General features: G+C 40.0%; 1 protein-coding gene across 1 annotated transcript; it reads left to right on the forward strand.

The window, feature by feature from the left end:
• The first annotated feature begins 554 nt into the window (after nucleotides 1–554).
• Nucleotides 555–8,037, forward strand: LOC136685040 (GDP-L-fucose synthase-like). Its single transcript, XM_066659278.1, has 9 exons — nucleotides 555–635; nucleotides 2,021–2,135; nucleotides 2,220–2,348; nucleotides 2,781–2,854; nucleotides 3,596–3,729; nucleotides 3,888–4,019; nucleotides 4,159–4,238; nucleotides 4,722–4,821; nucleotides 6,915–8,037. Exons 2-9 carry the CDS (start codon nucleotides 2,088–2,090, stop codon nucleotides 6,968–6,970), a joined length of 753 nt encoding a protein of 250 aa, XP_066515375.1. The 5' UTR covers nucleotides 555–635; nucleotides 2,021–2,087; the 3' UTR covers nucleotides 6,971–8,037.
• Nucleotides 8,038–12,647: the final 4,610 nt, after the last annotated feature.

The raw sequence follows: 12,647 nt of genomic DNA on the forward strand, positions 1-12,647 counted from the left end.
AAAAACATGCACAGCACATCCTTAGAGTATTTATGGAAATCTAGCGTGGCCCAACAGCACTGCCTTATGTTTCCAAAATGTATACTTTATAAAACAGAGGTGTATCTACAGTGTGCTGCCCACGCTCCAGTTGAAGCTTAAATGGTTTTAAAGGAAATGAAGATGAAAGTCTGCTGAGATATAAACCATGATAAATGTAATGTGAATTTGGAACAATAATTAAGTGATGAATAAATGACCGAGGTAACTTTTCATGTCCTAAATAAACTTTTAAATCCAGTCTCTTGGGTACAGTTCCCGCTCGCTACAATTAACCCATTACTGTAGTGTGTGAATGTGTTTATTTTCCCCACAAAGCCTGTGTTGGTCTTACATTAATATCAAGACTGATCTACTGAGTTTACTGAGATCTCCTGTTATTGTGGATATTTCTGAGCCTCACTCCTCTCTTGTTGTGCTCAGATGGAGGGACAGACAGAGGGACAGTCGGGGGGTCAGAGTGGACGGGTGTGTGTGCTGGTGACCGGGGGCAGTGGTCTGGTGGGGAGAGCCATAGAGAGAGTGGTGAAGGAGGAAGGAGGCGCGAAAGAAGGAGAAGAATGGATCTTCCTTTCGTCCAAAGACGCCGATCTAACGTGAGTCCGACCCTCTGTGGTTTATTTTAACCTTTTCTTTTGGTAAAAATAAATTGGCTAATGTTCTTCATCAAAGCTTCTGTTAATGATAAAAATAGCATGGATTCAGGGGCTGTTTTAATTTTCCTAAAGTATTAATATTGGTCTGAATTCGCTTGAACATTAAAGTCCCTCATGATGTCTTTTTTTAAAATAAAAGTCTCAGGGCCACTTTTTAAAGTATAATTAAAGATTTCTACAATAAATTTGAAAAGTGCTCCTAAATCAATCTTAATTACACAGTATTTACTGAGATTTAGTCACAGAATTAACCCCTGACTGGTCGAAAGTTAGTGTTTTAAATGATAGAAAAACCATTTCACCGTTTTCCTGTTCTTAAAAACGGAAATTAAACTGTTAGAGAACAGTCCTGAGAACAGTCTGAAACCCTTCAAAACTGTAGCCGTTTGGAGTCTGGCCGTTCACAGTGATTTATTTAATGCCTGAAATCTTATGACGTTATTCTCTCAATGTTATATTTCTCTATACATCTTATATTTTAAATACTGACCATAAAATATAGCGTCAAATATTCAGATACAATCCAACCCACGGACAGAAGGTGATTTGTGTTCACCCTGAAACCCAAGAGCAGGCTTTAAACCCAACACAGAACACGGCCTGAGAGTTTTTACACCAGCACACGACAGATTTTCACCCCATATGACGAGAACTGCTGAAACAGAGCTGGGGCAAGGGGTACATTGCACTGATTGTGGTTAGGAGGCTGACCCACTGCCTTCCTCTGGTGGTGGTGAGTGGTAATTCCAGTAGAACTACACAGGCTCTTGTAGACTCCAACACTGCCTTGTCACGTGAACAGGGCTTAGTGCTTTTGGCTTTGAGATTGAATTAAAGACTAAGATAGCTCAGAGCAAACAACCGGGGGCAGTTAATTTAAATGGTTTAATAAGACAATTGGGTAAGAGAAAAACATCAGGACAAAGCAATTAATGCATAATCTTTAAGAAGAATCACACACCTGTGCAACCACTTACACATCTAAAGTAGAGCTGGGGCAGGTGTTGTGGATTGATTGCACGGAATACAGCCGGAAATCTGACCCTCTGCCTCCCTCTAGTGGTGGTGAGTGATATTGCCAGTTATTCTTCACCCCCAGAGACTGAGAACTTGGCTCTGATTCAGGGACTAAAGATTATACTCAGACCTCAGAGACTCCTACCGTAAAGACTTCAGACTCAACCCAAACTAAACAACACTTGCCTGGATCAGTTTGGGAACTGCGTCATATTTGACCCACTTTGTCCGCACTGTGTCCTAAAGGTGGAGACTGGTGTCCTCTCATGGGTACAGATGTCACAGCTCTGTTGCTTTTCTTCTTTCAGAAACACGGCTGAGACTAGAGCGATCTTTGAGAAGTATCGCCCAACACACGTGATTCACCTGGCGGCCATGGTGGGAGGACTTTTCTTGCACTTGAGGGAGAACCTCAACTTCTTGGTAAAGCTCCTCCTCACAAACCGACTTGTGTATAGACGTCTTTCCTGAGAAAGAGGAATGTAAACACTGTCTGTTACCTTTCAGAGAAAAAACATCGCCATCAACGACAACGTGCTGCACACAGCCCATGAGTTCGGAGTGGTCAAAGTGGTCTCCTGTCTGTCCACCTGCATCTTCCCCGACAAGACCACCTACCCCATCGACGAGACGATGGTACGTACAGCCAATGACATCATCTTTATTCAACTCAGAAACACTGAAACCCACTGACTGTGTGTGTCTGGGATTGTAAAACATACCACAGGCAAAAAACAGTTATCCAATGTTAGCCATAGTAGCATTTTCTACATTAGGTCTAATGGAAATCTGTTAGCACGTCAGACACCAATTTATTTCTCTACTCTGAACTATACATACATAGATCATACACATTTGGTAACTATCTTGTTTCAATCAGTGGGAGGAATTTCAATGCCACAGTGAAGCTGAGACTCAGTGTTGACAGAAAGAATAAAACCATTTAAAATAGAGTCAATGAGTAGGTCCCCAATATGGCGGCTCCTCTACACTGTGATATCAGCTGCAACACGTGGATAGTGACATCACTGGGGTCTAAAACAACTCATCCCCATCATTCGTCCTCAGATCCATAACGGACCCCCTCACCCGTCCAACTCTGGTTACGCCCACGCCAAACGGATGGTGGACGTCTACAACAGGTGAGGAATTATGGACTGACCGTCTGAAGTTTAACCCTTTTAAAGTCTACAGTAGCATTGGTTATGATTATACTGTTCTTTAACAATCACAAACTGAGCCCCCATCCACTGGTGGCGCTGTTTCACTGAACGTTAAATAACATGGAGTAGCAATAACAAATAAAAACGTTTTCTGAAATGAATCATGATTAATCACATGGCCCTTAAGACTAAAGTTTTAATTAATGGAGATTTAAGTGTGAAATAAAAGAACCAATGTAAGATCAACACAATAATATATTTATTTTGTAACGATGTAAAAATATAATCACAACAATAAAGTTAAACGCTAGCAGTTCCTTGTATTTTCAGGAGGGAGATTTTTGAATTACAAGCTCTTAATTTGCTGAGTGAAAGCTACTGGGAGAGTGTGTGTGTGTGTGGTAAAATGATTAATTAGCATTAAAACATAAATAAATAAATCTATTCTAATTAATTCCCACATGTTTTTACCTGTTTATTTTGACAGCACTAATATGAAGCACACGTTTAATGGTTTCTTCCCCTACGTTTGTTAAAGCAGTTATGGTTAAAGGATGTTGAAGGAACTGCAGGACTCCAGGGTCTGAGTCAGGTCTGAGTCAGTCATGAAGAGGAATTAGATTCTGATCAAGCAGAGCTTAGAGTTAGTGGTGGTCTGTTGTAAACGTGCTGAGAGCTGATGTAAACGCCCCGGTTCTCCTGTGTTCCTGCCCTGCGCAGGGCTTGTTTTCAACAGTACGGACGCAAATACACAGCCATCATCCCCACCAACATCTTCGGCCCCTACGACAACTTCAACTTGGACGACGCTCACGTTCTTCCAGCCCTCGTCCACAAGACCTTCACGGCCAAGAGTAAGAGGCGTTTATCCACTTTAGAGAACGGACTCTGATGTGACCAGGGCCTTTATATAATATCCAATATTTACCTACAATTCAGGCATTTATCAGGCTGTTAAAATAGGAACCCAGAGTTTACAGTCTCCTTGAATGTGTGTGTGTGTGTGTGTTAGGAGACGGCACGGCTCTGGAGGTCTGTGGTTCTGGTCGAGGACTCCGTCAGTTCATCTACTCTCTGGACCTGGCTCGTCTCTATCTGTGGGTTCTGAGGGAATACGATGAGGTGGATCCCATTATACTCTCAGGTGCACACTTTATCCTTAATAAAAACACACACACACACACACACACACACACACTCAAGACAGTGGTTATAGATGTAGAGGGTATCCAACAGGCAGCGGTCTGATAAACTAACACCTCTCTCTCTGTCTCTCTCTGTAGTTGGTGAAGATGAGGAGATCACTATTAAGGATGTTGTTGATGCAATCGTTGAAGCTTATGAGTTCACAGGACCAGTGATTGTATCCTTCCAGTCGTACTCCTACTCCATGGCAAAAGAAATAAAAATAATAATGCATGTATATTTTTGACTGCACAAGTTTATAATGTAATAGCTTTTTTATTTTATTTCACATTTCAGGCACCAGTACTATACAGAACTAACTTTTGCACAGGCCATCTTTATATTTAAGCTTCCCACAGTGTTAAATTCAGCAGAAACAGTAAATATACAGTAAAACAGGACGAAAAACTAAAATATACATTCCCTGTATACGTCATGTTCGATAGCTCATCTGCACATGAGGCACATGTCAGCAGGCTCAGTGCCAGGTGTCAGCCAGAAGGGTATAAAGACTAGAGCAGAGGAGCTGTGCTTTTGGGATGGTGTGTGATCCACAGCTAATCCTTCTACATCAGTCCTGTAGTGTGAGAACGGTCCTGTGTTCCACAGTGGGATGAATCTAAGACAAACACTTGTACTTTGTCCTTGACTCTGTGGTCAGTACGACACGAGTAAATCAGACGGTCAGCTGAAGAAAACAGCCAGCAACGCCAAACTCCGCCGCTACCGTCCAGACTTTGTCTTTACTGACTTCAAAAAAGGTGAGGGCTAACTACACTCTTCGAAACAGATTTGCACTGAGCAGTGACTAAAGATGTCAGTGTTTCTCCTTTAAAACTCTATGATAACCAGTGTATTACATCAGTTTAATGTATGTTCAGTAGATTACAGCCCTTTACTTCATAATAAGGAGGACACATCACTAATAGAACCTGATATCTCTGAATTTCCAGTTCCACCTTAAAATAGTGAAGCATTTACAGTCTAGCTCCTGTGGCTACAGCAGCATTTAAGGTGGAACTGGAAGTTTTGAATGAAAAGCCGTAGAATAAGAGCTGAATTCAGCTCCATAATCACAGAAAAGTGTGGAGTGGGTGATAATCTGATGGTGGAACTCTTCTGAAAACGTGTGACACCTTAAATTTAAACTACACTAAAGTCATAAAGAACTTTGATGATATTGCAGCAGAGTGCCTCTGAATTGCTGCTTCTGATGAAAGCTTTAAACACTACACTGTGTAACTCCATTCCAAAAGGGGCAAGATAACACTCGAAAACGAGGGGTAGGGGTAAAAATAAGAACTGGGATCCACCCTTAATTTGAGGCCTATTCCACTGTGGGATAGTAGCAGTTTAATTTGATTAATAATCACAGGGTGTCGCACAGTAGGGAAGTGCTGCTTCTAAAATGTCAGACGAGTCATAAATGTGGGAAATAACCTGGGTTTTCTATGTGGGAACTTAAGACAGAGTCCCATTTCACCCCTTAGCCCTACCCCTCAGTTCTTGTAGGGCCCCTTTGAATGCAGATGTTTAAGAGTCATACTCCAAATGGATGTGGGAGAATGTGAGAAATAAGCCTCAAGCCCATCCAGGGAGCACAGCGCTTCTTGTCTCTTATTCCCATAATGACACCTACTCGACCCCCCCTTTAACATTTTGCACAGATTAACACGGTTGCATGAGTTGTTCTGCAATTCTGAAAACAAATAACACCGAAAGACTAAGATTAAGTGCCTTAGAGCCACTCTAAATACCAAAAGGCACAGGCGTGTCTGACCCTGGTGACTTTAGTGTAGCCCTCTGTTTCCCTCTGGTGGATGAGGAGGGTCTAACAGGACTGTGGAGCACCATTAGCCCCTCCTCTCTAATGATGATGATGATGACTGCAGACTGAACCTGACTCAGTCAAGTTAACCACACTGAACTGAGCCAGGACTTTTACATAAACCTAGCTGTGAAACAGAGGCTGGTAGTTAGTGTCCTCCAGGTGTTGTATAAACAGAGTTTTGAAGAGAAAGTGTTTGTTCACCCACTAAGACCCTCCCTCAGTTCCTATGGTAACTATTGAAAGGAACACTATGTAATATTTATACCTTAAAATTACAGCTTCAAATCATTGTGCTGCTCCACTGAGCTGTAACAGAGAATAAAGCCTCTGTCTTTCCTACTTCAGGCTCAGTCCTGCAGAAACTGTGCTATGTAACTTTAGCAGGAGGATAGAACTCCATCCTTCCTGTTGATTATTAGAACAGTGCTGTAATAAAAGAGAATTACACTCTAACTGTAGGGGGAGCCCAAGACCAAATAGCTTTTTTTTCATTCATTTATTATCTGTAACCACTTATCCAGTTCAGTGCGGCCACCTACATGGAATAATTGGGCGCAAGGCAGGAATACACCCTGGAGGGGGCGCCAATCCTTCACAGCAAATGAAGGAGCAAATTTATTTATTTAGTTGCTACTGTGCAATTAATAATAATAAAAATATAGATATTATTCCTTTAAGTGGTAGATGTTGAAAAGTAGATATTATAAGCTTAATGATGGTTGCTAAGGTTGCTATGTTGTTGCCATGGTATGTGAAGTGCTTGCTAATATCTTATTACTTCCCAAGTGGTTGCTAGTCCCTCCCACCACCTTGATTTCAGTGATATTTTAAAAATATACTAGGGAAGTTCCCAAAATAAATAGTATAAGTCCTTCAAGATGGTGGAAGATTGAGATCCACCATCAAGATTTAAGATTGAGATCCACTGCTGGTCATTAGTGGTCTTGTTGTATCTGATATGAGCAGCAACAGATCAACAATCAGTGTTTAAAACCCAAAACTCTTGTTTGTGTGTTTCCACAGCCATCAAGGAAACATGTGATTGGTTTGCTGCCAATTATGATAGTGCTCGGAAGTGAGTTGTGCCCCCTGCTGGACTGGAGAGGTGGAGGGCTATCACAGCTTGAATCAAAGCACTGTTTGCGCTGAAGAAATTCTGAATGACCAGCTAATAAATAAATAAATAAATAAATAAATAAATAAATGTGAATGAAGATTTACAGCTGTAACCCTCAGTCAGTGGAGGACCGGCATGAAGCTCTGCTCCAAAACACCAAACAATGCCTCACACTGAAACAGTCTTTGAGGGTTTTTACAGGGAATAAATGTGTGTTTTATATTGTATTTTTACAGGATATTTTGTACTGTGTGTATGGTTGTCTTGCTTTTCTAATTTCCTAGGGTTCTACATGACATCACTATACACTGCAACCACCATTTTGAGGATTACTCAATCAAAAACAAGAATGTTTACATTTTTAATTTGTTTATACCACTATATATTTTTTTCATTTAGACGCTATGATGCACTATGAGTGCAGAATTGATGTTATTTTCTACATTATGCACTACATAGGGTGGAGAGAGATATAAGATTCAGCCTGTTTCTTTGTGGTGTGAAAACAAGATGGCTCCAGTCTCACTTTTTCAGACAGCTTGTCCCCCTGCTTTACGAAACACAGCAGGCTCCCTTTAACCTGCTGATACCACGAAGTGATGGGCTTCTGTGCTTTTAAATGCTACGAGACCCTCTCCAGCGCAGAAAGAGTGGGTAAATGTTCCGCCAAAGTGGGGTCCGGAGTTTTGGGAAAGTGTGAAGAAGGCTCTCTGCTCACTTTTTCTCCCCAGCACTTTGTTATTGTAGTTTTTTCTCTTCCAAACTTAGGAGAATGGTTTAAGCCATCTTTCACATTGTTGTCTGAGATTGTTGTCCACAAAATGGCAGACACAGCAAGCACTTGAATGGAACCCTAGAATGTTTTCAGTTTTGTTGCTGAGGGCTTTTTACTTCAAATGCATTATTCTAAATCTTTTGTGAATTGTTTGTGGGGTTTATTTAGAAAGCTGTTGTAAATTATTTTGAGGCCAGTGGGAGTTTTTTGCAAACGTCATGCATTATTTTACAAAAACAAACCCAGCATTTATATATAGATAAGATAAATTATAAAATGTTAAAAACTCACCTGAAGTGCCATACTGAGGTTTGATCTCTACAAAGAATGTTTACTCATTGTGTCTATTGTTATTGATGTCATTTTTGATGTTCTGATTTAAATATATTTTAAAAAATGATATATAAATGTTTAGCATAAGTTTTGTTTTTCCTCTTTTTTTTTCAAGATGTTAATTTCAGAAAATAATTTGTTTGGATTTAAATGCAGTGTGTGGTCTTTGTTTTTCATGAAACACTGATGTGTCCTGGAACAGTTTTCTATTCCTTCTTAGACTCCGTATTTTAGTTTATTGACCGTGTTTTGATGCATCAGTCTTAATCATCAGTTTCAGAACAGAACACAGCTCTGGTGATTAACTTCTGAAAGAAACTTTTGAAATATCTTTGGCTCCACAATTCATCTCTGAACGCACTGAAACTCTGATGTACAACGTTTCTGCAGATAGTTCAGGATTCACTGAGGCTAAAAGTCTAAAAACTTACATTCAGAAAACATTTAAGCACTTTCAGAACTCACATTTCTTTTATGAAACACAGTGTGTGGGCTCCACACAAACATGAGCCAAACTCTATAATGACACAAGATATGTTTAGTTCATTATGAATAACCACAATATAATGAGCCTTTAGACATTCTTTAATTTATCATCAACATTTTATAAGGCACAACTTCAGCCTCGATATTAACAAGTTAAAAATAGATCGGGATTTCAGTTCTTATCAGTTTTATCTCAACAACTGCTTTCCCCAAATGTTGTAATAATGTATTCCCTAGTCGTATGTAAGCAGCATATTTACAGAGGACTAAAGCCTGTTGAGTTTGTTACTAAACCAGTGTTTGAGGGTCATTACAGGGAATGTGTTTTGGTTTTTATAGCTTTGTGAATGTTATTGGTCAGATATCACTAAGAGGCTAATGAGAATCTACAGGACAGTCTTCACTCTGTGGGACTTGGTGCCATAATATTCCAAACCTGTTTATAATTAGACTGGGTGAGTGTGTCCTGTGAAGGACTGGCGCCCCCTCCTGGGTGTGTTCCCACCAGGGTAGGCTCCTGACCCACTGCCGCCCTGAACGGGATTACAGACAATCGTTAATTTGTAATTAATAATGGAGCTACTTGATGTGTTACTTTATTAAATGTTAATGAGTGAACTCTAACGTTAGTGAGCTTGTATTTAAACACATGCTTTGCTCACACTGTAGCCACTGTGACTTTTAAACAGATTATATATTCATCATTTTCCTATATCTTAAATCTCACTTAAAAATATAGCGTTTAAGTTATTTATTCTGTTCCTTATAGAGGATATGTTACTGATACAGAGTCTAAATGTAGACATTTTACATTTCTTTTGATTTGCTGTGACTTTAACAAATTAAGAAACAAGCAGCAATCTTGGCACTGACTGTGGACTGCTCATATCCACCCCTCACTCCAGTGCAACGGTGGTGGCTTATCAGCCTGTAGAGGTGAGGACAGCCAGGGTGTAGTTCTAAATGCTAACTAGGTTAGTCACCACAGGTTAGAAATGTAGGAGTCGAGTGTTGGGCAGAAACACAAGTAAGTTTAGCTTAAGTTTAAAGTTTTAAAACTAGACAAGCTGGAGCTCAGTATCTCCCTCTTCAACTGGCTGCTGGACTGCTGTGTGCTCAGTCCCCTGCTCTTCACCCTGCTGACACATGACTGCACAACAACCTACAGCACAAACCACATTGTGAAGTTTGCAGACGACACAACTCTGGTGGGTCTCATCACCAAGGGAGATGAGACTCACTACAGGGTGGTGGTCAACCTTCTGACCACATGGTGCAGGAACAACAATCTCCTGCTAAATGTCAGCTAGACCAAGGAGATTGTTGTTGATTTCCAGAAAGTTCATACCCAACACTGACCATCGATGGTGCTGCGTTGGAGAGAGTTAGCAGCACCAAATTCCTGTGGGTGCACATCAGTAAGGACCTCCAACACTGCCTCACTGGTGAAGAAAGCACTTCCTGCTCAAACTCAAACAGGCAAATGCTCCACAATCCATCATGTGCACACTCTACTGAATGTACACATTCTTTCCATCTGCATCACTGTTTGGGGCAGAAGCTGCACAACAGAGAACAACAGGAAGGTACTGCAGCACATTGTGAACAGCTGGATGAATCATTGGCGCCTCTCTACCTTCCCTGCAACACATATACACCACCTGCCTCACCCGCATAGCGATCATTATTGTGGGTGTTGCAAACCACCCTGCACACAAGATGTTCAGCATCCTTCCCTCTGGGGAAAGGTACACAAACCACCAGACTCATACATCCTGAATTCTCTCTACTCAGCCACTTGCACACTGTCAATAGAAACCTTCTGCTGCTACTCTAGTCTTACTGAATGTCTTACACTATTTCAACTTGCTACTAACTATGACCTTTAGATTTACACTGATCTTACTCTTTACTGTTTATTTAGTCTTTATTGTTTACTTACACAGCAAATCCTCCACTGTTAAATCTACACTGTTAGTGTTAACACTGAGAGTGTTAAATTATTACACTAACAGTGTCAATTCAATTGATTTAACACTGGTGAAGCTGCTGTGTAGTTCATTTCTTACTTTAAGATTAGAAATTTGTTGTCAACACCGAAGGATAGTGATAAACGAAATTTTGATTCCTTTGTATGTCTCGTATATGTGATGAATTAGAAATTAAGCCAACTTTGACTTTGACTTAAATGTCGAAAGTAAAAGCTGCCCTGGACTCTTAAGGGAGGCTGCAACTTTAATTTAAGAGGCATTAAGGCACACGTCTGCTGCTCCATTATCTGCCACTCCATTAGGTTCCACCCCAGCACTGGACAGACCACCTGTAGCTAGCGCTAGCTACGTAGGAGAGATGCTAGCGTTAGCCAGCAGCAGAGTATCAATCAGACATTTTAGCCTCTTAGATTCATCAGTAATTGACGGAAATATGAATCTAATGTACATGATCAATTGGTCTTGCCTTACTGCACGTTCTAGCCAATCACACGGACTGATCGGAGTTAGGCCCACCCACTGCCAGATGATGTATGATAGTACTGCAAGGCATATAAAACATATATAAATAGTTAAATAATGAATGAAATGATTAGTACTGTTAAAAAATATTAAAATGTGCATTTAAATTAGCATTAAATAAATAACACAATTATTTAAGCTTTTATTTCAAATTGTAATTTTTTCAAATTTTTTAATCCTTTTAATTAATTATTTCTTTACTCAGTTAATTATATAATATTGTAAGTGTTACAGACAAAGAATGAATGAATGAATTTCTTTCATGCTAAACATAAATGCTGAAATCAAATCTTAGATGGTGACTCCTGAAATGTATTTGACTTTTATATTGTAGTAGCTCTTATTCTGTAGTATTACGCATATAGAACCATGTCTGTGCATATATGCAAACTTTTTCTGTAACACTTTACAATACTGTTTGGTAGTAAATAGGTAAATATGCAGGGACTAAGGAGGAACTAATGATTAACACCTACATCACTCCTATTAACTAGAAAGGAGCACTGACTGATTACTCAGTAAGTAATAGTGAAGTAATGTTTATGAAAGTTCACTATTAAGTAAGCAATAATTAGTTGTGTGGTGATGGTGGTGGGGGCTGTGAGTGTGTGTGAGGGGGAGTGGTGATGGTGGGGACTGTGAGTGTGTATATGAGGGGAGTGGTGATGATGTTGCGGACTGTGAATGTGTGTGAGGGGGAGTGGTGATGATGTTGCGGGCTGTTAGTGTGTGTGAGGGGGAGTGGTGAGGGTGTGAGGGGGCAGTGGTTTGGTGGCAGCAGGTGGGATCTGAAAGTGAATATAAACCTTGGGGTAAGGAGAAGACGCTGGTTCACTGCTGTGATTTGGACCAAGGTAAGTTCATTCAAATTTGTAATCGAATGTACTTAGTTTTTCATTTCAAAATGTTGCCGTGAATTAAATTATTTAAAATAATACACGTTCTACAATTAATCCTATAATATTCAAGCTTGACTATTTAGTTAATAACGTAATTAATGTAAACTGACAAAGATGGTGATGTGACTCAGTTGGAGAATGGGAAAAAAACAATATGAAATATGAAAAAAAACAACAATTTGAAATCAAATATTTGAAAATATGACATCACAATTTGAATTTTCTTCATTTTTTACATCAACAATGTGCACAAAATTAAATAATGTACATCAGTGGTCCTCAACCACTGTCCTACGTACTTTAGAGAATCAGCTGAGGTAAGTCATGAACTAGTTACCCTAACCTTAACTTCTGCAGTACATTTGACCAATGATCTGACCCAAACTGCACTCAACAGTGCTGTGAACCAGAAGACCAATGTAAAAAATTGTGAGGGGGAAGTTCTTGTTTCAGAGGTTGAGGCGAGGAAAATTGTTGTCTAGTAACTCAGTCATGGCTTTAACCATAACCATAAGTGTGTTGAATGGCACCATGTGGTTGCATCAGTGAACTGTGGAAAACCGGCTCATTGACCACAGCTAGGTCTTCTAGTAATGCCCAAAACATCCATTATGACAGACAATGCACTAGCTG

This window comes from Hoplias malabaricus, chromosome 2, assembly GCF_029633855.1.
Source record: "Hoplias malabaricus isolate fHopMal1 chromosome 2, fHopMal1.hap1, whole genome shotgun sequence".
NCBI classification, from domain to species: domain Eukaryota; kingdom Metazoa; phylum Chordata; class Actinopteri; order Characiformes; family Erythrinidae; genus Hoplias; species Hoplias malabaricus.